This window comes from Mustela putorius, unplaced genomic scaffold, assembly GCF_011764305.1.
Source record: "Mustela putorius furo isolate JIRA1106 unplaced genomic scaffold, ASM1176430v1.1 tig00003871_pilon_pilon_pilon, whole genome shotgun sequence".
Classification (NCBI taxonomy): domain Eukaryota; kingdom Metazoa; phylum Chordata; class Mammalia; order Carnivora; family Mustelidae; genus Mustela; species Mustela putorius.
The window spans coordinates 9,592,883-9,619,883 of record NW_025422023.1 but is presented as its reverse complement, the minus strand read 5'-3'; the positions used below and the strand labels follow the sequence as shown (position 1 = coordinate 9,619,883).

Here is a 27,001-nt window from a genome sequence, read left to right as displayed (position 1 = left end):
TCTTCCACTCTTAATTGAGTCTCAGGTAAGAGATAATCCAATTGCTTTATAATTAGAAATGCTGACATTTTACCTGTCACTGGATTTCACATTTTTAATAAGAATAAAGCCATTGATGAAACTAGGTATCAGTCACAGGCCAATATAGAGGTTTCTACTTTAGAGATGAGACATATATTTCAATTTAGAGATGTAGAAAATTATGTAAAAACAGTTTTTCCATTGGTTTACTGAACTCTCTGGGTGGGACAACCCACGTAAATGGGGGATTTATAATCATTGTTTGGCTATAATTAATCACTGTGTGTGGAAGGGCAGGCCATTTCTCAAAAGCTTGGATGTGAAACTATAAACTAGATTTCCAAAAGTCATCATCAAAGCATCGTCTGCTAGGGATGAATCAAACATCTCTATTATTTTTTAGAACTTGAGCTTATTTGAGAATGTTTATAGTCATGAGAAACCTGTGATTAATGTTTTGTAGAATCACTTACGATATTCTTATCACTGCTTAGAAGCTAGAAAAAAATCATTTGTGTGTTTACTTTGTGGGGCTTAAGCAGTGAAATTAAATGAGTTTAAAATTTTTTTCAGGAGCCTTCCTTTTGTAAACTGGTGAGCAGAGGAACTTAATGGTTGTTTATTATACACTTATTTTGGAAAGCCAGACATAATTTTAAACATTAATTTTATTTGCAGGAATCATACAGGGAAAATCATAGAATGATAAAATTGTTTTATTCTAAACTAGTAAGTTGTTTCTAAGAAATACATTGCTGAAAGTGTAAGCCTTTTAATAAAGATTGTAGGTTGTTGAAATGTATATTAATTTGAGATATAGAAAGTTAAAAAATAATATTCTCAAGGTTATATGCAAATAGGCACTAAGAGAAGGTTTCTGAAAACATGAGGTGACAATAATAATTAGAGGTTTGAATGTCTGAAATTCAGGAAATGGACCAGTCACTTAAAAGGCAAATATGTATGAGACAAATTTGTATTTTCATGGTCATTCTAAGGACAGAGGAGTCAACTTATGATAAGGTTAGTGCTTCAAACAGGCGCAATAACTTTGCTACAGAGCATTTCACTTCTCTGCTCTTGTTTTCCTTTAATTTTCAAAATGGGAAACAGTTGCTTCAGTGGCAAAATGCATCGTGAAATACAAGAATTATCAAAGAATACAACTGTTCTATGGCATTCAGTTTGAATCTTGATATACCTATCTGAAGCAAGTTAATGCCAATAAATTGTGGCAAAAACAAATTGTGAAATCCAGAGGTTTGCTTCTGCTTTCATCATATGCTATTTTCCCTGAAGACAGCAGGCAATCCAAATGCAAGCTTACTTCACTCAGAAAGCACAGTGTCTGCAGATTTTTGGGTTTCATTATAATAACCTGAAAGTGAGATCAGAGAAATGTATTAGTGAATAATGGATCATCAATCGAAATTGATTAGCTAGCAAAAAATCACCCCTATCCATAAATCTTTCTAAGGAACAATCACCTTTGGCTTGAAAAATACACATGTTTATCATTTCAGGAGAAGACAATGAAATATTTAAAGTATTCTGTTTGCTAGACAAATGATTCCTTCAGGTCTCTAATAAGCCTGCTTTAAGCTTTCTTAAAAATATAACTGATATTTTACCTTCTTTAGTAATCTCTCTTGCAACAGAATCCAAATTCCTTTTCAACTTGGAGTCGAGTAGGAAGCTAAGAAAAAGAAAGAAAAAGATACAGAACTAGCATTTCTCCATTTTAAGGTGGAACAAAGAAACATGATAAAGCCATAGTTGTCTTTTGTTGAAAAATAGCTTCATAGACGCAACTGGCAAGACGTTTCTCCATCTTCGAAGGAAAGAAGCATCGTAAAGCTCACCAATAGCAAAGTCCTTGAGTTTAAATTTTATTTCCATTTTGAGGGAGAGCTTAAGTGCTAGGAATTTATTTTCTTTTTTTCTTACCCTAAATATTGTTCTCCAGAAATATGCCATGCTTGTACAGTCATTCAGAACTTGTAGAAGGATCTTTGACCAGGATATGTTCATAAACTCAGAGGACTTGGTGGTACCCATGATTCTGCTCCTGCCCAGTGAATTTAATGGGTCCATACTCTTTAGACTTTGGTCTATAGCTCACCGGTTGCCCACAGGATGGTCCAGAAATGCAAATGTGTTAATCAGTTCTTAAGGGCAAATGACTTTCAGGATTCCTTATGATTTACTCAAAACAGAGAAGAGCTTAACGGGTTATTAAAAATTGATTTATTATGAGATCTTACCAAGGGCTCTAATTCTGGATTTTAGAAAGAAATCCATCTGCTGCATGATCCTGGGCCATAGTGAAAACTTCCTACATCACATATGTAGATAGTTGGAATAACATGCTTGATTTTGAAGAAGAATTTGTGGCCAGGGCCTTAACAGTGTTACCTTGAACTAGTCTTAGTTCTCAATGGTGGTTCTCTTTGCTTCATGTTATTTCTAGCCTCTTGTTAGCAGTTCATTTTCAGTTAACTCTACATGTGAAGTAATGCTATTTACATGAACAATATTTTGGGGTAACATTTGTTCCTCTACTAGACTTTAAGGATAGTATACATTGTGGTCCAAATAGATTCATCATATTACTGTTGCTAAAATACCAACCAACCAACCAACCAAAAAAACAAACAAACAAAAAACATGTATCCATCATTCCTCTAAGATTTATTTGGTCTGTATATGGTAAATTCAGCTATACTTTGGCTTTGGCGCTTTTTCCTTTGAGTTCCTTTTTTGCTTTTTTCTTAAATAGTCAATTTCCTTAAATTACTGCTCATGCAGTAATTTGCACACAAAAGCTAGTGTAACCTATTTTGATCATATTTGTTTAAAATTTTCCAAGCATAGGACAGAAGGCTCTTACATTCTTTCTCAACAAAGTTCTTTTTTTTTTTTTTTTGCATTTTATAAAAGTTAACATAAACACAACCTACCTTATTGTGGAAGGGTATGTTATATAACATATTTTCATTGCGGGCATTTTCATTACCTAGAAATATAAACTCTGTTACTATTGCTTCTGTCTTTCATATATTTAATGATTCATTTATTCAGTATTTTTAAAAAATGATTATGCTCTGAGTAGGATATGGGTAAAGGGGAAAATTACAGAAGAGATAGGAAGGGGCATATTGAACAGGTGCACTTGGCAAGTGTGCTGTTAATTTCTCGTCCCCATATAGGTGACTATAGGATGCTGAGGAGCTGCTTTTGCTTAAGCACAATCTAGCACCTTTGAATAACAACCCAACTAGATTATGCCACCGCCATCTTCATTTTCCCCCCATTTATCGTAATCAGCCAATTGCAAAGTACACTTTTTAAAAAATTAACATATAATGTGTTATTTGCTTCAGGGGTACAGGTCTGTGAATCATCAGTCTTATACAATTCACAGCACTCAGCATAGCACATACCTTCCCCAATATCCATCACCCAGCCACCCCAACACTCCCACCCCCACCTCCCAGCAACCTTTGGTTTGTTTCCTGAAATTAAGAGTCTCTTATGGTTTGTCTCCCTCCCTGGTCCCATCTTGTTTCATTTTTTTCCTCCCTATCCCTCACAACCCCAACCCCCCGCTGCCTCTCTGATATCATATGATATCAGAGAGATCATATGATAATTGTCTCTCTCTCATTGACTTATTTCACTTAGCATAATACCCTCTAGTTCCATCCACATCGCTGCAAATAACAAGATTTCATTTTTTGATGGTTGCAAAGTATTCTGCGAGATATATATGTATGTGTGTGTATATATATATACTACCCAGTAGTCATAGGGTAGCTCTATTTTCAACTTTCTGAGGAACCTCTATACTGTTTTCCAGACTGGCTTGCATTCCCATTCCCACCAACAGTGTAGGAGGGTTCCCCTTTCTGCGCATCCTCACCAGCATCTGTCATTTCCTGACTTGTTAATTTTAGCCATTTTGACTGGTGTGAGGTGGTATCTCACTGGGGTTTTGCTTTATATTTCCCTGATGCCAAGTGATGTTGAGCACTTTTTCATGTGTCTGTTGGCCATTTAGATGTCTTCTCAAAGTATACTTTTTAATGAAAACTTGGTCCTACTACTTCCCATTGGCCAATGCTCCTCCTGCCTTTACCACAGGCTTTCCATTTTCCATCCTAGCCACATAACTCGCTTCTATCAATTGCTTTTCTCCATTCCCATGGTCACTGCTGTGGTTGCTCCTAGGTTAGTCAGAGCTCCCAGTGGTCCCTGGCTCCTCTTGACCCCTGACAACCTTCTGCACACATTCCCCCCCACCACACTAAAGCGAATCACCCACTCAAGTGTTATTTCAATTTCACCTCCTGTACCAGTAACTCCCACTTATCAAGTATCAGCTCCCGTTTATACATCATCAACTGCCTTTACAGCAATCCCTAAGGGAGAAGTCTTGTCTCCATTTTACATACGAGGAAATTGAGGCCTAAAGAGTTTAAGTGGCTTGCCAAAGGTGGTAACTGGTAAGCTATGAAGGGCTAGGTCCATTAGCGTTCAAAGCACATTTTTTTTTTTTTTTTTTTTACTCTGTAACAATGCCTCTACATTGCTATTCTAGAATCACCCCCAAGTTATTTTGGATGTCAAGTGGTTTCTACATAGAAAATCAATATGAGTTTTTGCCCTGACCTGCATAATCATATTAGGTTTACATTAATATTGAAACTAGTTTACCATGTACCTTTCTGTAGTCTGAAACTCTTAATAAATACCAAAAACTTACCATTTGGATAGTGCACAATCGTGAGTTTATCTAGAAGACAGAAAGAGATGTTTATTGAGTTTGGCTCAACGTTTATCTTAAACTTTGTTTCTTTTTAATTGACTACTTCTTGTCTTTGATTGTGACTATGAAGTTTCACAGTCTGATTAAAAATGTACTGATTTGGGGCGCCTGGGTGGCTCAGTGGGTTAAGCCGCTGCCTTCGGCTCAGGACATGATCTCAGGGTCCTGGGATCGAGCCCCACATTGGGCTCTCTGCTCAGCAGGAAGCCTGCTTCCTCCCTCTCTCTCTCTGCCTGCTTCTCCGTCTACTTGTGATTTCTCTCTGTCAAATAAATAAAAAAATCTTTAAAAAAAAAAATGTACTGATTTTTGGCCACAGTGTGAAACCATGTCTTTTACTACTCTTGCCTTTTTTTTCCTTCTGATGCTTGTCCCAAGGTATTAGGATTTTAGATAAGTTAGACATTTAGTAAAAGCTCACTCCTCTGCTTTGATTCTTCTAGCCTGAGCTATTCCATTCTTTTTTTTTTTTTGAATTAGCATTATTCCGTATGTATAGTACAACTCAAACATTCTAAAGTATATAGGCTATAGGCTAATGACTTTTGACAATTATATACAGCCATGTACCCTTCACCCAGTTAGGATAGAGAACATTTCTCTCTACAGAAAATTCCCTTGTGGGACACCTGGGTGGCTCAGTGGGTTAAAGCCTCTGCTTTTGGCTCAGGTCATGATCCCAGGGTCCTGGGATTGAGCCCTACCTCAGGCTTTCTGCTCAGCAGGGAGCCTGCTTCCCCCTGCCCACTCTGCCCACCTCTCTGCCTACTTGTGAGCTCTCTCTTGTCAAATAAATAAATAAAATCTTTTTAAAAAAAGAAAAAAAAAGAAAAAGGAAAATTCCTTGTGCCCCCTGACATCAATCCTCACTCCACCATTATCTATAGTGACCCCAATCTGATTTCTATTGCTATAGATTGGTTTTATCTAGAATTCCAGATAAATGGAATTTTAAACCATGTACTCCCTCATGTTTGGTATCTTTCAGTTAGCATAATTCCTGTGAGGTTCATTCATGTTGTTTTGTGTTAATAGTAGGCATTTCTTTCTGTTATTGAGTAGTATTCCACTGTATGAATATACTGTAGTATAATTATCTCTTCTTCTATTGGACATTTGGATTTTTTCTGGTTTGGCCATTATAAATGAAACTGCTAAGAATTTTGTGAGCAAGTCTTTGGATACACGTAATTCATTCATTCATTCTTTCTTTCTTTTTGAAAAATCCCTAGAAGTGGCTAGCCTAGGCCATAACGTTGATGTTCATTTAACTCTTCTAAAGCCAACATATCCCTTTACGAAGCATAAGCAATGCATGCAATGCATATCCAGTTGTTCCATAGCCGAATCAGTTCATCTTGGCAATATCTAAAAATTCTAGCCATTATATTTGATATCTCATTTAGTTTAATTTGCATTTTCCTCATGATTAGTGGCACTGGGCATATTTTCATGTGATAATTGGCCATTTGCTTTTATAAACAAAGACCTAGGTGTGAGATGTGCTCATTGGTGCTGGGCTGTCATTGCTTCTAGGTCTTTTCAGCAGACAGGGTTAAAGAAGTGCATATGTTTATACATACAACTATATTTCTATATCATTTGTAATATATATATATTAACAAACGTGAGTTGTTACATTTACTTTCAACTCCAGGGTAGAACCAAAAGATTCATTTGAACTTTCCTTCCTTCCTTAGTAGTTTAGTTACTCCTCTTTCTGACAATAGGAAGCCTGTATCTTACTGCCCATAATACATTTATTTACTTACTCAATCCTAGAATATACAAATGGTAGTTTTGAAAATTGCTAAACTATACCCTTATAGAGAAATAAACCTACTAACTGGAGTACAGAATACATTTTTATGTACTGATTTTTTTTCTTTTGTTCCTATCCTTGGAATATACTGTTTTCTAAATTTATTTCTGCCTCCCTTCAGTGTGGATATGTTAGGTATTTGTAACACCTCCAGGTTCATTTTCTTCTGCTCTTATTGCCTCCTTCCCAGCCTCATCTTTGTTGACTATGTAAAATATTATGTTCAGAGGAGTGTAATTATTTTAGCTTTGTAAGTTTTGTTATTTAATTAATTTGTTCTTTTAATCTAAGTTGTTAAATATATTGGCAAAAAGTTAATTCTATTTCCTTAGGATCTTTTTAATATCTGTAGGTTCTGTTGGGATAGCCTCACTTTACTTTCCTGATGTGGTAACTCTTGTTTTCTCTTTTTTCCAGTTCATTTTTGTCATGGTTTTATCAATTTTAGTTATATTTTCAAATAACTAACTTTTGGTTTTGTTCTTTTTTCTATTATTCATCTCTTTCATTTTTTTTTATTGATTTTTAATCTGATCTTTCTAGTTTTCCTCTTACCTCTTCTTGAACTTAGTTTGCTTTTTATTTTCCAGTTTCCTGTAGTGGAAATACAGATCACTGATCTTAAGCTTTTCCTCTTTTCTCCTACACTATTTATAGCCATAAATTTACCTTAAAGTACTATTTTAGTTGCATTCCACAGATTTTGATATGCTGTATTTTCACTATCATTCAGGTTGAATGCGGCTACCTCTCTACACAGCTATGACTTTGAGACATTTCTAATTTCCTAGTTAAATTCTAATTTTTTCTGTCGTGGTAAGAGAGTATAAGATTTCAAAAGGCTGAAATCTTTCAGAGAACGTATTCTGATGATTTCAATCTTTTGAAACTTTTTAAATATCCCAGCATATGTTTTATTTTGGTAAACCTTCCTTGTACATGTTAAACAAACAGGTATCCTAATTTTTCCCATGTCGTATTCTGTAAATATCAATAGATTCCCTATTTATTCACTCCTTAACACCATATTTTTTGTTAATTTAACTGTGGTTATAAGAATTGCTTTAAAGTCTTCTGTCTGTTAAGATTAACAATGGGACCATTTTAGATGCAATTTTTATTGATGGCTTTTTCTTTTCTATGGATTGCATTTTCCTACATCTTGTATATCTTCCCTTCTTTTTTTTTTTTTAAATTGAATACTGGACATTATAGACAATCAACTGTATATTCTGGATTCTGTAGTATTCCTCTTTAAGTAATAAGTGTAGGTTCTCATTTTAGCAGGCAGTTTGATGACCGGCATGAACTTGTATAGGCCTAGTTTTATGCTTTTAACAGTGTTGACCTATAGCCCCCGGTGTTTTTTAAAGCCCCCAGTGGCACTGAGCCTACAAACTCTACCTTCCATGTAAACCTTGTAGGGCCTTGGTTCTAGGCTTTGTTAAGGCAGGTCTAGAGGAGGTCCTCTAGAGGAAAAGTCATGGTCTTTAGTCATTACATCTCTTGGGTGTCACAGCAGGGTGCCAGGTGTTCTAACAAAGTATTAAGGAGATCTTTTCACTCTGACAGGGCAAGAACTCGAACATCCCCAGTTTGGCCTTTCCCTGGCTCTGCTCATCTAGTGTCTTGTTTTGCTTTCAGTGTCCCAGAAGCTGTTATCTTGTGTCTGAGTGGTCTTGCCCTACATATGGACAGCTCATCTCTTGGCCATAGACTTGTGGCCTGTGCGGCTACCTCTCTACACAGCTATCACCTCTTCAGGGACCCACCACACACATTGCAGAAGCTTTGGCTGCCCTGAACTCTGATCTTTTCCTCCTCATGTCAAAAGACTGCCTTGCTTTGCACAGCCTATAGTCAGAAAATCAGTCTCCTGGGCAATCATTAGAGTCACCTTCTATATTTTGTCACTGGAATTAAGTCTTAGGCTACTAAATGCCTACTGCCTGAAATCAACTGCCTCATATTTTTGCACACTGTTAGTGTTCTATACAGTGGGAGGGTTTGTCTGGTATTACTTTTGGTTAGAAGGGGAACTAGCCAATTCCTAATTAAGACACCAATGATTAAAAGCATTGACTTTGGATTAAAAAAGAAATAAGTTGAAGTTTCTAATCTGTATGTCTTTGGGCTTCTTAGTTTCTTATCATTTCAGTTTCCTTATTTATGAATTGAGACTAATGTCTAACTCAAAGGATTATTATATGAAACTAAAAAGATAACATTAAGTGTAGAGTAAATAGTCAAATATTAGCTGTTACTACCTAATGTTCCTTAGTAAAGGTATTTATATATTTTATAATTTGATATATTGTTAAAATTTTAATATTTTGCCACATTAGGATGGAGATCTGTAGAACTCAGTTACGTGTAAATCAGCCCTGCATTTGTGAACTTAATTATTTTAGAAAGTATATTTCTGTTTTTAGAAAACATTTCTAAGAGCACTTATAGAATTTTCCTTGGAAAAGCAGATACCAATTTAATAAACTTTTTCAGGGTAGATTTCAACATGAAGCAGTAGTTAAAATCTATGCAATCTTATTGAACATGGAAGAGATGGAAATTTTAGGGTTTGCTAGTGATTGTCAGTTTTTAATTATCTGTGCAGGAGTAAGGACTTGGGGAAAGAGTGGTCCAATTGTGACAACATAATTTATTTTCAATTTTGGAATGTGCTGTTAATCTTTGGAGAAGATTTACCATCTTAATAATGTTTGGTTTGTATTAACATTAAAATGAGTGGTGTCCGTCCACCCCCCCCCCCCCACTTGAGAGCAACCCGTTCATTATTAGCAAGGGGGATCTGCATTGCCAAAAAGCATGTTGGCTACAGGGGAAAGCAACCTGAGATTTACAATGTAAAATGATCTACCTGTGGACAATTGTGAGAACTGACTATATTAGAAATATTCAACCTTATTAAAAAAGTATGACTCCTTAATAATTCAGTACTCTGTGTAATGGCTCATACATATAAAAAACTAGAGGGGAATTATCTTATTTGCAAATTTCATAGAAATCGAAGGAAATAAACTAGCATTTATTGAAGGTCCATTATGGGTCAAAGAAGGTGAAAAATATTTTAGATGTTAACTTACACAATCACTTCCAGACATATCTATAATTACTCCTATTTTGCAGACAAAAAACCCGAGTACTAGGGATTAGATGCTGTCCAATCGTGCAGTGGGGAAGTGAGGGAGCACAGATTTGAATTCAAACCTGTTTGACTCCATAGTCCTTGCATTTTCTCCTTCATCAGAATGATAAAGGAATAACAGACAAATCTTACTTACCAGACACATTTTCTTCTTCTGGCCTTTTCCCAATAATGCAATCTCGCAGTTGGCGTAGTTTTTCCTTAATGAGGAAATGACCAGAAAATACAAGTGAAGGTTTATAAATTTGTCATAGATCAAGATGAGAACGTCAACTACTGTCACTAGGACCACCAGGACTATGTAGCACTAATCTGGTATTTACAGTGTCCCAACCAACCATCCCTGATATTTTAAATGTGTTAACTTAATTCTTGCAAACTCATGAAGTATATAAGTCATCATCTCATTTTACATATATAGAAACTGAGATTCAGAAAGGTTACATAATTTTCCCAAAACATACAGTTTTAAGTGATAGAGTCAGCTTGGGGACTCAGAGCCCAATTCTTGTGGTTGCTATTTTCCCAATCTAACACCTGAGGGCGCTATCTTGGCTATCTGGTGTCCAAAAGCAAAAGTGTGGCACAGTGGTGATACGATACTGCCTGAGCCCATTTCCAGCATCTGTGAGCACAATCTTTCTTATGAATTCCTTCTAAGAACCAGGGACTTGGAAGTAAATTATACATAACTGGATTCCCCTTCTGAGCTCATTTGTGATCTTTCTTTGCTTTCCAAAACATTCTACATTGAACATCTATTATCATTTTAATCAAAATGTAAAGCAGGCTACCCCTGGAACTGAGAAACCATGTTTCCTAAAAGGATAGTTGTTATCATTGCCGTAAACATCCTCTTCTGTGAGTGGAGTGAACACTCTTCTACACTTGATCTTAGCCAAAAGGCCGAGAAGCGATAGTGAACACTCTTCTATAGGCACTCACTGATTACCAGCAGCAGTGGGGAGTGTGAAAGGCAAGTTTTCTACCTTCTCAACCATCTCACCTTCAAAGCCAGGGGTTCTACATAGGTCTTCAGGATTCTAGAAACTCTTCTATTATAAACTCTATGTTTGTGCCATTTTCCCTCTTATTTTCTTAGGATAATACCTCTATAATAACATAACATCACAGGTACCCCTGATAGATTTGTCCTCAGGATTGAAATGAATATTTTGCAAACTACAAGGGTAATACTGAAAAGTGTACGGGAATGAGTGTGTACATATGTTGGGAAAATAGGGATAACACTCCTTTTTCTGCTATTCTGGGTGTTGTCCAAGCCCTTCTATGAAGAACTAAGAAAACACAGCGAAAAAATGCTCCTTGACGTTGGCCTTCATCACAGTTTTTTAAATATGACACCTCAAAGCACAAGTAACAAAAGCAAAAATAAACAAGTAGGAGTACACCAACCTAAAAGGCTTCTGGACAGCAGAAAAAATAATAAAAAAAAAATGAAAAGGCAACCTACAGAATGGGAGAAAATATTTTCAAATCATCTATCTGGTAAGGGGTTAATATCCAAAATATATTAAGAATTCAAACAATGCAACAGCAAAATCCAAATAATCTAGTTGAAAAGTGGTCAGAGAAATAAATGGGCAGAGGAAGTAAAAAGACGTTTTCCTGAAAAAAGACATGCATCAACATGTATGTGAAAAGGTGCTCAATATCATCAATCAATACAATAGGGAAATGCAAATCAAAGCCACACTGAGGTATTATCACCTCACACCTGTTAGAGTGGTTATCATCCAAAAGAGGTAACAAGTGTGAGCAGGATGTGGAGAAAAGGGAATCCTTGTGCACTATTGGTGGGAATGTAAATTAGTGTAGCCACAATTGGTTTCTTAAAAAATTAAAAATAGAACTACCATCTGATCCAGTAATCCCATTCCTGGGTATGTATCTGGAAACAATGAAAACAGGATATTGAAGAGAGAGCTGCAGCCTCATGTTCACTGCAGGATTATTCATAATAGCCAAGATACGGAAACAACCTAAGGGCCTGTCCGTGGATGAATGGATTAAGGAAGAAGAAAATCCTGCAATTTGCAAGGACATGAATGGACCTTGAAGGCACTATGCTGAGTGAAAAAAGTCAGAGAGAAAGACGAACATGGCATGATATTGCTTAAATGTGGAATCTAAAAACACTGGACTCAGCGAGTAGGGTGGTGGTTACCAGGGACAGGGGAGTGGAGGGTAAGAGGAGAAGTTGGTCAAAGGGTACTAACGTCCAGTTATAAGATAAATAAGTTCTCGTGATCCAATACACAGCATGGAGATTACAGTAAACAATATAGAATTAAATACTGAAAAGTTGCTAAGAGAGTAGCTATTAAATGTTGTCACCTCAGAACAGAAGTGATCATTTTGTGACATGACGCAGATGTTAGCTAACGCGATGGTGATAATCATATGTAAGTGTGTAAAATCAACATGGTAGTACACCTTAAATTTACCCAGTGTTATAGGCAATTACATCTCACTAACGCTGGAAACATAAGAAAGGAAAAGGACTGATCGTCAAACAGTATTCAGTAAGAGTCACTGAACTTTTAGCTCTAATGGAAAGCAGGCTTAGTGCTTGTTCTTGTATTTATTTATAGGTTAAATTTTGTTTTGTTTTGTCTTGCTTAACACTAACCGTATTCATTATCTCATTTTCACTATATATTGGACAGTCAGGTCAGTCTTAAAGTAGTTACAGGCCACCTTAAATTCTTGCTAAGGCAATATTAAATATAAATACACAAACAAAATAAAACCAACCGAGACTTTAATAAAACTAGGGAAATAATTTCTCAGAAGGTGTTTTGGTTGAATCATTCTAAATTGTCAACTTTATTATGGACCAAGGAGAATGAGGGACAATTGACTTATTTCAACAAAACTTGCTGGCAGTGCTAGGAGAGTGGTTGTGTAGGTCTACACCTGGACACAGTTTACCCATTTCAGGATGAGAGGGACTTTGACGGTGATGGCATGGGCACAGATCGAGAAGCCCTTTTGTCATTCTGATCATGAACAACAATCAGTCGCAAAACTGTACAATCAGTATTTCTTTCCATTTGTTTGGAAAAACAACTGCCCTAGCTTGGCCCTGCATAACCCGGCTCAGGTCCAGCCACCACCCACTACCAGAGCTACCCTTCAAGACAGGTGACTTCTGAGAAGGAATGATCTCAAAGGTTCTGGGAAAGTCTCCTTCCCTCAACACCTTCCGCCTCTGTGCCCATTTGTTTGAAATGTCATCACTGGGACTCATTCTTCTGTTGTTTAAAAATGTTTTCCTAAGCATTGTTTTTCAATAAAAATGATCTCTTGGGAAAGGGAATATATTAAGCTATTAATGATTATTTGTACTTTGGCCTAAACCAGCTAATTAAATGTGTTCAATCAGTTTTTGGAGAACTGGTTTCTATGGCACTGGGGCTTTTTGTGATGAGAAGAAAAAACTGTTGGACTATTTTGGGAGTAGGAAGGCCTGCGGGGTAAAACAGAATATGGTCTTCATACCCCTCATTGAGGAATGTCATGGGGTATACAGGGTATATATTGCTTCCAGGCTCATCTCAGAGCCATCTACTCTAAGACCCTCTCAGGATGTATGTTATATTAATAGAAGACAAGCTTATCTGAAGTTAATATGCTTGGCAGCATTTCTTTGTAAATCTTGACTGACATATACAGGGTTTTTTCCCCCCAAAGGTTAAGGGGAAGGAAGGGAAAACTTTCTATATTTCACTGAGGACTATTGCCTGATAAGATTTAAATGATTTTCTTGTCCCCTTTAAGCCTGGTCAATATAGTGCACTCTTCAGAATGCTGAGCACATTGTTAGTGTAAGATGTTTCACCTTAATTTCAGCAATGAGATTCACAAAACATTCACTAACTGGGTCCTGGCACTGAGTTCACCAATGTTTTGCACACATGAAACGTTTAATTGGTAGTTCAAAAACACCTTTTTTTTTTTTTTTTTTGTGGCTAGTTAAAAATCAAAAGAACTGTTACCTGTGTTTCTTGTAAAGACATTTACAGAGAGGCTCTGCAAGTGAGGGAATGTTCCAGAAGGGGTCAGTATTACCTGCTGGGGTCAGTATTACCTGCTGAATCATTTCCAGCTCTGTCTTCCCCAACTGCCAATGTTTAAATTTCTCTAACGCTTCATCCACAGATAGTTTCCCATTTTTGACCTTCTCCTGCAAGAGGATGAGCTCTTCCTGCCCAGCAGCAAGGCAGTCCACATTGGAAAAGGCTTGACTCTCCATCCGAGCTCTGTCTACAATATGAGGGAAGATGTCTTAACAAGAACATGAAATATGACAATTGGGGGAAAAAACACTGAAAACAAATCAGTTGATTTTCTTGTTCCTGTCAGTCTATAAGCGGTAACAGAATAAATAGGTGCAAATTTTTAAAGGAGTTTCTTTCTAAGGATTGTTGTGCCTGGCACCTAGTGTTATGGGTAAAAAGAATGTGTGCCATCACAGGGGGAAGAAAAAGGGACAGAGAAAGAACAGCAGGAAATTTCTGCATTGTACCAGTTGTAGGCATTGCCAATTTCATGTTCTTTTTCAGAGCATTATTTTTAAACATGCACACTAAATACTTAGCATAATGACTGTCCCATAGTAAAAGTTAAATAACATTAACATTATTATCAGTGATAAATATTTGTGGAAGAAACATATTTCTGTAGATTTGGGAAAGGAGATCTCAACCAACATCCAAGTGTTGTAAGAGATTTTTAGAAGCATTGACAACTTTACTCTGGAAAGATTTTAAATAAGCAATTGCTGCTCGTTTTGTAATGCCCTGCTCTCTTCCCAAAAGAGTTTATTTTGTTTAGTACAATAAGAACATTGGATGGTCCAGCTGCCCACGTGCTGCTGCTAATGCCGCACCATAGACCAGCCCGAGGTACAGTAGTAGACAACCACAGACCATGGGTGAGTTCAGTGCTTTATTTGTCCCACATAGTGTTTAAAGACAGAAAAAAGGCTGCATGCCTGTAAGGATGCTCTGTGCAATCCCTGTCACTCCTTATGGTCATTGGATGGCATCACACCTGTCACCTGCCTGGCTCCAGAACTCATCTGAGTTTGTACTTTCTTTCACAAGTTCAACCTGTGTATTATATGATCTCAGGTAATCATATTACCTGGGTAATTCCTCCGTGGTGTACGTCTCATGTGGTATCAAACCTAAATATGTCCATAGAGCCTAATCCTGTCTTGCTGTGTAATGGTTTGCTGTCCCTGAGTCATTGATCCCTACTGGGAGCTCATCTTCAAGAAAGAAATAGAGCTACCAGACTGTCACTGGGCCAGGCAGACAAGGACTTAGGAAATGGAGGGCATTCAAGGTTTTTTTAAAAAAGATTTATTTATTTATTTTAGAGGGAGAGAGGGCATGTGTGTGAATAGGGGGAGGGGCAGAGGGACAGGGAGAGAATCTCAAGCTGACTCAATACCGAGCAGGGAGCCCAACATAGGGCTTGAGCCCACAACTCCGAGATCATGACCTGAGCTGACCTCAGGAGCCTGATGCTTAACTGACTGAGCCACCCAGAGACCCCACAAATTTCATAGTGGTAAGGATTCATCAATAATGTTTGGATTGGTTCATCTGGAAAAGAGACATTTCCAGTACTTCATAGCAGGTTTTAAGTATTTCAAGGAGACTTGACCCTTGGGGCTGTCTTGGAATGACCTTTAATGGCTTTCTTGGTTTTGAGAAGGATTGTAGCAAAGAATCTTGGAACAGGGACACAGAGAGGATTCCTTTCTGAAAAGATTCACATACACATAAAATTGTTCCATGACCAATCATTCTGATTCCTATGGGGGGGTTCTTGGCTGGTCTTGTCTTTTCTCTTCAGAAGTCCTATTCCCCCAGAACTAACAAGATGTCAACAGATTCTACACTCAAAATCATTTTCTTCAGGGATGACGGAGCATGAAATCCCAAGAGAACTGAAGAAGCACAAGTCAGCCAGAGGGCTCACTGGTTCAGCTGCCAAAAGCACAGATAACAATTGAGATCTTGCTTCTTAAACCGTTTGTTTTTTATAGGCCTCCACATTCCACTCCAATTTGGGAGATGCGTTTTGCGAAAGAATTCTATGAGCCATTCCTGCCAGAGTATGGAAGCTGAGTGCCATCATTTAATAGCTAAGACACTTAACTAGCACCTCACTTGTGTCATCCCTTTGACTAAATATGAATGCGCTTTTATCTCGAGTAACCTCTGCGGCTGGATTTTCTGCGTTTGTCGAAGGTCTCTCACAGAAAGGCTTCCTGGAAAACCCTACCAGCTTGTTTGGCTCTACATGCAGGTTAAGCTGAATTCAAAAAAATACTGAATCATGTTAACAATACTCATTTCAATTACCCTTTCATCTTTCAAATTCTCGCTGCTAAAATATAAGCCAGTTGACTTTTTAGGGGGGTGGAGTTCAATCTTGCGTGGTTGTGCAGAGAGAACAAAAGAACAAAAGTTAGGAACAGCAGGAGTTCTAAATAGAGCAAGTTCTGGAAGTGAGCTGTTTACAATTAGACTAAGTTTACATACTTCTGCTTTTACTCACCCATTCCCCCCCCACTAAAAAGACTAAAGCAAAATTGTCTTGATAAATTATTATTAGCTAGGACAAGTTGCAAAACAAAATGATTTAGGCACTTTATCATCTTTTCTCCTGAGGGTAGACTAGTCAAACCAAAACGTGCAACCTGTAATTTTTGGTAGGGTGTGCAAAATTACTTTAATGGGCTTAGATTACTGTTGTATGGGGGATGGAAAGTTTTTTTCTTTCCTTCCCAAATTTATATTAATTATTAGTTTATTTTCAGGAAATTTGGAATGAATTTAACATAATTATTGTTGAAAAGCCTTTGTCAGATTGCTAACTGTACATATTGCAGAATCTTGGTCTCTCAGTATAAAAGCTTCAAGATAAACTGTAGTTTCTAGAGTTTTCGTTCCTTTTGGATCAGTATCTCTTTACATTTCTATTTGATCATATATAAACAACAAGTAACACCGTTGTGGTGAGTGTATGAATCTTTCGGTAAGAAAGTGAACTGAGTTTTTCATTAAAATTATTTCTACCATTGACTGGCTAGAATAACATGTTTTACGAAAATTTGAAAGGAAATGACTTAATTGCCCAAAACCCAAAAATTTAAAGTGTGAAATATTTACATAATAAATATTAAGTAGTCATTAAAATAATAATAAAAAGACCACATGAAAAAAAAAAAGACCATGTGGCAACACAGAAAGTACTTATTATATAATGATAGAGAGGCAGAATTCAAATTTGTATCTAGAGTAAAATTTTAATGATATAAATGTTGTTCATAAAATAAAGCATGGAGGGAAATTATCTTAAGATGATAGAAGTTGTTCTATTGTTATAGTATCAGAGATTATGTTTTTCTAATTTCCAGTTTTCTGTGATAATACTGTATTTTTAAAAAAAAATTAAGATTTTATTTATTTATCTGAGAGATACAGAGAGGGGGAGATGAGCTGGGGGAAGGGGAGAGGGAGAGGGAGAAGCAGACTCCCCACTGAACAACTGAGCAGGGAGCCTGATGCAGGGCTCAATCCTAGAATGCTGGGATCATGACCTGACTTGAAGGCAGACACTTAACTGGACTGAGCCACCCAGGTGCACCTGTATTGTTCTTACACTAAGAAACTTTCTCTCACTTTGCTAATAGGCTTCCCCATGAAATACATACCATTCTAAGCCATGCCATATACACTACACCAATGCCATATCATACTGTACCATCTTAACACATTATTTTGTAACTGGAAAGAACTTGTCAGTAATAGAATTTAAAAACCCAATAACCAAGCTTTATATCTGAAGCTAATTTTTTGGTTCCCTAGCTAAGGAACTAGCAGGTATATTAACTCTGGGGCACATGAGTGAATTATGAGATACTTGGAGTGTTGAATTATTTGTAAGTTCCAAACAAAGTATCCCCATCTCAAACTTAGGGCTGCAATGTTGCCAGACTTCCCCCCTTGACTAATCTTGAGTCAGGCTCCTCTGAGTCTTCTTCCCAACTATGCCTCACCTTTTGTACTTCCACACCCATCTTTGTATTGCTAATTTTCCTCAGAATCCTGCTAAGTTTGTGCAGTCAGAGTCCCCCACCTTCCATATCCAATTACCTTCAATATTTGCTTGGGTTTCTTTCTGTACCTTCCATCACCCCCAAGGTGATATCTGATCACCTGGCTCTGCCTTCAGCAAGAATCCTGTTGGGCCAGCTTACCCAGAATCCCTCTTACCCCTCTTAATAATTTTCCATATGCTAAAAATACTAGTTTATGGGCACCTGGGTGGCTCAGTGGGTTAAGCCTCTGCCTTTGGCTCAGGTCATGATCTCAGGGTCCTGGGACAGAGTCCCACACCAGGCTCCCTCTGGTCCCCACCCACTGCTTTCCTCTCTGCCTACTTGTGATCTCTCTCTCTTTATTAAATAAAAACAAACAAACAAACAAACGAGTTTCTAAATCTTGTCATAAAGACTATACATAGGGGCGCCTGGGTGGCTCAGTCAGTTAAAGCCTCTGCCTTTGGCTCAGGTCATGGTCTGAGGGTCCTGGGATCAAGCCCCGAATCAGGCTCTCTGCTCAGTGGGGAGCCTGCTTCCCTCTCTCTCTCTGCCTGCCTCTCTGCCTACTTGTGATCTCTGTCTGTCAAATAAATAAATAAAATCTTAAAAAAAAAAAAAGACTATACATATATTTGTACACACACACACATATTAAGTGATTTGGAAGGTACATATTTTATTTTAAAATAAGTTTCAGAGATACTGTTTATCTTATATATATATTTCGATTACTAAGTCATGAATGAAAGAGAATGATTTTAGTTTTGCATTTTCTTCTAGTACCTAGACAACTTTACCTTATTTGAGCATCAAACTCAGATTATTGCAGTGAAATTATAATTTGCTGAATTGTCTATTTTTTATCACCAATATTTTACATTCACATTTTATAAATAAATTTACAATAAATTGCTTAAATGCAATTCCATGTTTTATTGAATTCATTATTCAACACCAGTTCTTTAATACCAGAAGTTCTCTTTGAACTTTTTATATTGCTTACTCTCTCATTTACTTAGAATACATTTTGGGTAATACTTTCATGATGACCACAGAAATTCCATCTTTTCTAAAACCTTAGATATCCAAAAGCTCTGTTTTCTTCTTAACATGAATGAAACACCAGACTAAATATAATCTTCTTAAGTTGCAATCTTTTCCTAATACACCATTTAGTCCATTAGCTCAAATTTCTGTTACACAGATTCTCTAATTCTTAAAACTGATTCTGATTTTTTTTAATAGAAAAATCTAACTTAAAATATCTTCTCAGTACTTTAGGTTTATATCTTCATCTTTATAATTAAAGATTTGCTAGGGTGTTTTAAAGGTGGATATATTTCCTTATTGTTTTCTGGGCCACAGTGAGCCCATATAGTCCTTCACTTCCTTGTTCTCCAATGCTTCGTTTAGCTATGTCATCGACTGTGTTTTGTATTCTATTAAAAAAAAAAAAGAAAGGAAGAAAGGAAGGAAGAAAGAAAGAAAGAAAGGAAGGAAGAACCCCACCAAACCTATTATACATTGTATCTCTCTTCTTCATATTACCTGATTGTTTTTAGTCTTTCCAGGTATTGAGAACAAACCCTTCTCCAATTATGTTCTCAACTCCAATAACTTATTTTTATCTACCATCAGTCCTTTTCATTGTGACCAAAGTAGTTTTAATTTGCTACTGAAATTTTAACTTCAAGCTTATTTTATTTTTACCATACTCCCTCTTGTCACTAGATCCCTTTTCATGTCATATGTTTCATATCATCCTACCCTCACACCTAAAATGTCTTTCATGCTTTCATTGCTTTCATCTTAGCTTGACGTTGACTCCAGTCTTATTTATTTATTTATTTTCAGTGTAACAGTATTCATTGTTTTTGCACCACACGCAGTGCTCCATGCAATCCGTGCCTTCTCTAATACCCACCACCTGGTTTCCCCAACCTCCCAACCCCCGCCCCTTCAAATCTCTCAGATTGTTTCTCAGAGTCCATAGTCTCTCATGGTTCACCTCCCCTTCCAATTGCCCTCAACTCCCTTCTCCTCTCTAACTCCCCTTGTCCTCCATGCTATTTGTTATGCTCCACAAATAAGTGAAACCATATGATAATTGACTCTCTACTTGACTTATTTCACTCAGCATAATCTCTTCCAGTCCCGTCCATGTTGCTACAAAAGTTGGGTATTCATCCTTTCTGATGGAGGCATAATACTCCATAGTGTATATGGACCACATCTTCCTTATCCATTCGTCCATTGAAGGGCATCCTGGTTCTTTCCATAGTTTGGCGACTGTGGCCATTGTTGCTATAAACATTGGGGTACAGATGGCCCTTCTTTTCCCTACATCTGCATCTTCGGGGTAAATACCCAGTAGTGTAATGCAGGATCACAGGGAAGCTCTATTTTTAATTTTTTAAGGAATCTCCACACTGTTCTCCAAAGTGGCTGCACCAACTTGCATTCCCACCAACAGCATTAAGAGGGCTCCTCTTTCTCCACATCCTCTCCAACACACGTTGTTTCATGTCTTGCTAATTTTGGCCATTCTAACTGGTGTAAGGTGGTATCTCAATGTGGTTTTAATTTGAATCTCCCTGATGGCTAGTGATGATGAACATTTTTTCATGTGTCTGATAGCCATTTGTATGTCTTGATTGGAGAAGTGTCTGTTCATATCTTCTGCCCATTTTTTTATGATTATTTGTTTTGTGTGTGTTGAATTTTAGGAGTTCTTTATAGATCCTGGATATCAACCTTTTGTCCGTACTGTCATTTGCAAATATCTTCTCCCATTCCGTGGGTTGCCTCTTTGTTTTCTTGACTGTTTCCTTTGCTGTGCAGAAGCTTTTGATTTTGATGAAGTCCCAAAAGTTCATTTTCACTTTTGATTCCTTTGCTTTTGGAGACATATCTTGAAAGAAGTTGCTGTGGCTGATATCGAAGAGATTACTGCCTATGTTCTCTTCTAAAATTCTGATGGATTCCTGTCTCACGTTGAGGTCTTTTATCCATTTTGAGTTTATCTTTGTGTACAGTGTAAGAGAATGTTCGAGTTTCATTCTTCTACATATAGCTGTCCAATTTTCCCAGAACCATTTATTGAAGAGACTGTCTTTTTTCCACTGTATATTTTTTCCTGTTTTCTCTAAGATTAATTGACCGTAGAGTTGAGGGCCCATATCTGGGCTCTCTACTCTGTTCCACTGGTCTATGTGTCTGTTTTTATGCCAGTACCATGCTGTCTTGGTGATCACAGCTTTGTAGTAAAGCTTGAAATCAGGTAACATGATGCCCCCAGTTTTATTTTTGTTTTTCAACATTTTCTTAGCGATTCTACTCCAGACCTTCTGCTGCTGTTTCTTCCCTATTTTTTTTTAAAAGCTTTTATTTATTTATTTGACAGAGATAGACACAGTGAGAGAGAGAACACAAGAAGGGGGAGTAGGAAAAGGAGAGTCAGGCTTTCCACAGAGCAGGGAGCCCAATGCCAGGCTCAGTCCCAGGACCATGGGACCACGACTTGAACCGAAGGCAGACGCTTAATGACTGAGCCACCCAGGTGCTTCTCTTCCCTTTGTTTTTAATTTGTTTGTAAGATCACAGTTTTCTGAAATTTTCTTTTTTATCTTTTGTATATTGATAGGTGTCAGATACTGAAACCGAAAGTTGAATAGTTCAGGTTAAATTTAATAAATGAAAATTCAAAATAATCCATATTTCTTTACTGCCTTAAAACATTTTTTAAACAGGTAAAGTATTTTCAAAAGCCTAAGATTTAAAAAATTACAAACTGTTAGCTGAAATGTTCTTACTGTATGTGTGTATGTATTTTCTATTATCTACATTTTGATCGCTTGGTGTTTGACATTCTTACTCATCAAACAAATCATTTACAGAAGTATAATTATCTTGAGTCTTCATGATTAAATTCTCCATCCTTTTCTCTGGATTTGTTTTTGAAATTCTCATATTATTTATTTGTACTCTTCCTTAATCCCTCTTAAAAGAGAACATATCTACAGAATCATGTTCACCAAGAGATTTAGAGTCTACTTATCCTTTGCTTCCATTTCTTGTGTTCAGTCAAATTTTGTTCTCTGCTCTAGTTGTAATTCATAACTGAGGATCCCAGGATTCGCAAGTTTGGTTGGCACAGCCTCATCACATACAGGTGAAACGCGATTCCTTGGTGCTATGTACTGATTGTAAACAACTAACTTTCTGCATCAGTTACTAAAAGAATTCTTCTTGAACATGCCATCCCTCCATCACAGAGCTTTATCTGAGGGCCTCAGGAAGCAAAGTGTAATATTAAATTCTTCAACCTGACTTTCTACTGTGGGCTTTTGACACATCACCATTTTGGACAAGAACTCAGTTATTACTCAAGTTTTCCCAGGTGTGACTTTAACAAAAAAACTTGTGAAAATGGAAATGTAAGTTACATCGAAAAAGAGAACTAAAGCCATTGTTCTTTTATGGAGTACAAATGACCATATTTTGATAACCCCCCTCTTTTCTTTTTAATATATCCACTGTCAGCAAAAAGAACCTGATTAAAATACCTCAGAGGCCAACATTTTCTTTTCTTCCACGTAAGGGCATCTATATCTACATTTCCCCAGGCCTCCAACTTACAGAAAATTTCATTATTTAACATTTATCAGACTGCTGCAGCATTGGGTACTTGGAGAACACAAACAAGATACGTTCCCTGACTGTATCTTGCCCATGAGCATTCCCACCCTCTGAAAAGACCAGCCAACAATGACTTTTCAGTCTGTATTGAAGAATCAGTGGGCAGAGACTATACCTGGGGCCAGACAGATAGTCACTGAGTAGAAAATATTTAATGCCTGCATATTAAACTCATGTGAATAGTTTCCATTATCAAAAATAAATGTTTTCCCTCATGTTTTTATTGACCAGATTCCCTTGATATATCTTTTATTTTTCCACTTTTTATAGAATTAGGAGTGGAAAGCATGATAATATGGAAAGCATGACAATAAGTAATAACAGCAGAAGTTATTTGTAGCAAGTGATATAATAATATAATAGGGACTGGTTGTAGATTTGAATTTTTACATAAAACATGGAGTTAAGCATGGTTTAAACATGGCAAAAATTGTGCAGAGTATTTTTGAAATATAACACAGTTAGTGGCCAAATTTGACCATAATATGGCCTTCAAAAAAGTTCCTTTTGGGGAGCTCCAGGATGGCTCAGTGGGATAAGCTTCTGCCTTGGGCTCAGGTCATGATCTCAGGGTCCTGGGATCGGGCCCCACATTGGGCTCTCTGCTCAGCAGGGAGCAGGGAGCCTGCTTCCCCCTCTCTCTCTCTGCCTACCTCTCTGCCTACTTGTGATCTCTGTCAAGTAAATAAATAAAATCTTTAAAAAAAAAGTTTCTTTTGGGTATATTTTTTCTTTTGCATGTTGTTTTTGAGATTATTGTTCAATATTATTCTCACATGTTTCATTTTAAGCCATATCTAAGGTAGGATTTAGGCAACCTAATTTTAGAAGCTCCACAAATAATTCTATGCTCATCTAAGGTTGAGTGTCTCAGATATAGGCAGCTGTCTATAGGATGTGCTTCCCCTACCTCCCACTAATCCTGGTCCCCAAAGAAATAGTTTGCCTTCCAAGATTGACAGCAACAGCACATCCTTGATGAGATTCATTTTTTAACTGTGTGACTGAGGAGATTTGTGGATGTGGTCTACAATCACAGGGAGGCAGTTCCAAAAGCCAGGAAAGTTAAACCTCATCATTTGCCATGTATCATATTTGAAGTAAGACTACATTAATAATAGGTGTACGATTCCAGTAAGGATAGAAAAGGCCCCTTGGCATAGCCCAAGAAAAAGATATAACAGAGGGGGAAAAAAGGTGTAACAGATATGGGAAATGTGAGAAATCTTGACCTGAGACTATTACATGATCTTGTAAGACAGGGAAAATTAACCAGATATTTCCATGTCTTTAAAGAAGCAACCCTCATATTCCTCCAGCCGCCTTTGACTTGATCATGTTCACCTAGTGGCCTTCTAATTCCTAATAATATTTCATAGAACTTTATTATTTGTCAGGAGTTGAAGGAATCCAAGTATCCTAGTCACTGGGAAGGAATCTTACTCTGGTATAGACTCAATAGATTGAAATTAGGGAATTATAAATCAGTCTTCTACCAGCATCATTAACATGACTCAGACTTCAAAACTCTGAGCAACTCCAAACCCACTGACAAAATTCAGTTCTCTGGCTTGCAGTGCTGATGAACAAAGTCTGGAGCACCCTGGGTAGAGCTCAGTTTTGGGAAGGGGAGGGAGAGCTGTGCTAGTAGCAGCACATTCTGAGATACCACTCTGGCATTTTCTAATTTCAAAACAACTCAGGAAAACTGATTTTAAAACTGTATTTTGGTGGAAAATTTTATCTGGAGGACCCAAAGTCCTCACTCTATATTTTTTCAGGATGTGAAAACTGAATTGAAGAAATCTGTTAAGTTTCCATGGAAATTGTGCCAATTAATTTTTTCTGTTCCTCAGGAAAATTCCTTGACTTAGCAATAATGTAACTTCCTGGCAATCCCTTGGCAGTCTTGAATGTAGGGCATCTGAAACACTTATAATTTCAGAGGGAAAATAGTTGGCTTTCATAATCCCTTTTCCTTCCAGCATATAGTGAAAGAATTAAGTAATTTCTTTAGCCTTCCTTAGAGAACCTGTCTGGTCCCTTTAGAAAATCTTGGTTCTGATAAACATGTCATAAAAGGACTTTCTTTTCTTGTTCAAATAAAGAGATTATCATCGGTGAAGCAGGTACGGCTTTTCCTACTATACCATGAAATCCCAGGATACTTAGAGAGTAATCATTAATTCAGGAACAAGCAATTTTGATCTCCTAGTATGTCCCACGGACTGGATGGTCATAAACATCTGAAAAGGTTTAGAGAAAAATGATTGGACAGAGTAAAGAAAAAAGTAAAATTATTTAATTTTAAAATCTTCCCGATTATTCTTAATTGTCTCTTCTGTTCTCATACTAGATTCTGATTTCCCTGCAGACTGCAGTAATCAGGGAGGTTTTCCAACATTTCACAAGGTTTAATATTCCTCTTCTCCTTGCAAATAGAACAATATTCTTTTCTGTTCCAAAGAATTACTTATATCCAGGGTTAAAGGAATCTAGGGAAACTGCTCTAAGGTGGCTAATCTAAAACATCATCAGTAAGTTGGACTTAAATATCCAGAGAGAAAAAAATTCATACAAAATTTGAGTAAAAATTTCATATCCTAGCCCTAAAAGAGCTTTAAAAATCTACTGATTATTGATAGCAATGAAACAAATTAAGTACCAAAGTATGCACAGATATTAATCCAATAAAATATTTTATAATTGGGTTCTTGTTTCCTTTCGCTATTCTCCCCTCCCTTTTCTTTTCTGGGTACAGAAGGGACTATTTTTCTGTACATACAGTAGAAGAATAATTGGTCTCTAATAGACACTAGCAGCCTTTCCTTATGTTGCTCTCTGGGGGTAACCAGAGGACAATTGATAAGAGTGAGATTCCAAGGATCTCTTCATTCCTCTTGCTAGTTGTCACATTCCTTCATCTCTGGTGGCCGTCTTCACATTCTCCCCTCAATTCTAACAGAATTTAATTAAAACATGATAATTGAATAATTTATTTAAAAACGCTTCAGGGAAATTTTCTCCTAAAGAGCTCAAAGCATCTGCTCCCTTTGTTTTTTCCCGAAACTCTGTGAGGTATGTGGGGGAGTCCTGATAGGAATAATCTCTACTTTGCTAATTCCTCAGGAACTGTTTCATTCTAATTGTAGAATGATCTCATATGGAGGTCTGCACTTATTTCTTGAGAGAGGTAAAGGTACAGTGGAAGGATAATAGTAACCTTAAAAAGATAAATCTTTCCCCTCAAATTATGAAATCACTAGAAATGGAAAGCTGTCAAATAGACGGTTTTTGTTTTTGTTTTTTTTGCATATAAATCTGTAAGTGATATATCTATGTGCTCAGGGCCAGAAATTCAGTTTCATCATGTGCTGCATTCAAGAATTGTCAAGAATTGGAAGAATGGTCTCAGTACAACCTTGCTGCCATGGGAAATGCTACTTGAAGTGATGGATGAAGATCACTCATTTAAGGACACACCTTTGTTTGGAGGACAATCCATGACGTTCTAGGAACAGGTCCACCAAGGTTGTGTATTTAGTAGCTCAGTGGGCTGAGAAATCAGTCCTAGCCATCTCTATGATGGGACAAAGGGACACTGGCTGTGTGTGTTTGGGGGGGGCGGTGGTGAGTTTAGTGGCTACTGTGAGATAAGCTCTTGGTTTTATTTTAATGTCTCTCCAGTAGTTTACTAGTAGCAACTTCAAGGCAATGCTGTTTTGGACTGAAGTTATTTCCTAGGTGTGTTGAGATTATTGATGATCAGAACCAGCTCCCTCCATCTGTCACCTTTTACATTTTTTTATTTTTGAACTTTAATCAAGCTCTTATTATCAGGGGGAAAAATCACAATAAATAACTTGCTAGAGTTTCTCTTTTCAATTGGAACCGTGTATGTCAGGGAAAATTGGAGGCAGGGGCCTCTATGTAGAATGAGAGGAAAGTTTTTCTACTGTGTGTGATGTCTCTGCAACTACAGTTTTCGGCACTTTTCTGCATAACAAGTAAGTGCTCCAAAAACTGCTGGATTAAGGGCAGAGAGCAAGAGAATAGTGAGACAAGGGTCCAATCTTTGATTGGAGTTCAATACAGAGGACAGAAATCCCAGGCTGGTCCCCTTCTTGGGGGAATCAGTCATCTGTTTCCCCTGCCCCAGCCCTCCTAACTTATACTCCAGAGGCTTCTCTCTAATGGTCTATGAAAGCTAGGTCTCCATGTAGGTTAGAGAATTTGTCTTACTTGACCTTCCTAGAGCCTTGGTAACAATATCATCAACACCACCACAAACATGTTCACATGGCTGTTTCTTGCCTT

General features: G+C 37.2%; 1 protein-coding gene across 8 annotated transcripts in view; it reads right to left on the bottom strand.

Moving 5' to 3' along the window:
• Nucleotides 1-1,091: 1,091 nt before the first annotated feature.
• The window catches only part of BANK1 (B cell scaffold protein with ankyrin repeats 1), a 305,691-nt gene continuing 279,781 nt past the window's right edge, over nt 1,092-27,001 (bottom strand). For 5 of the 8 annotated variants that reach the window (XM_045067101.1, XM_013054044.2, XM_004748166.3 and 2 more), the window contains 6 exons: nt 13,952-14,127; nt 9,974-10,037; nt 4,787-4,816; nt 2,982-3,037; nt 1,653-1,717; nt 1,092-1,399 (listed from right to left, as the gene is read on the bottom strand). In XM_045067101.1, the coding sequence (XP_044923036.1) occupies nt 1,658-1,717; nt 2,982-3,037; nt 4,787-4,816; nt 9,974-10,037; nt 13,952-14,127 (386 nt within the window). In that variant the 3' untranslated portion in view covers nt 1,092-1,399; nt 1,653-1,657. Of the gene's footprint in view, nt 1,400-1,652; nt 1,718-2,981; nt 3,038-4,786; nt 4,817-9,973; nt 10,038-13,950; nt 14,128-21,545; nt 21,640-24,834; nt 24,931-27,001 lie in introns of those variants that run through there. The other 3 variants (XR_006602628.1, XR_006602629.1, XM_045067102.1) reach the window with 3 other exon arrangements.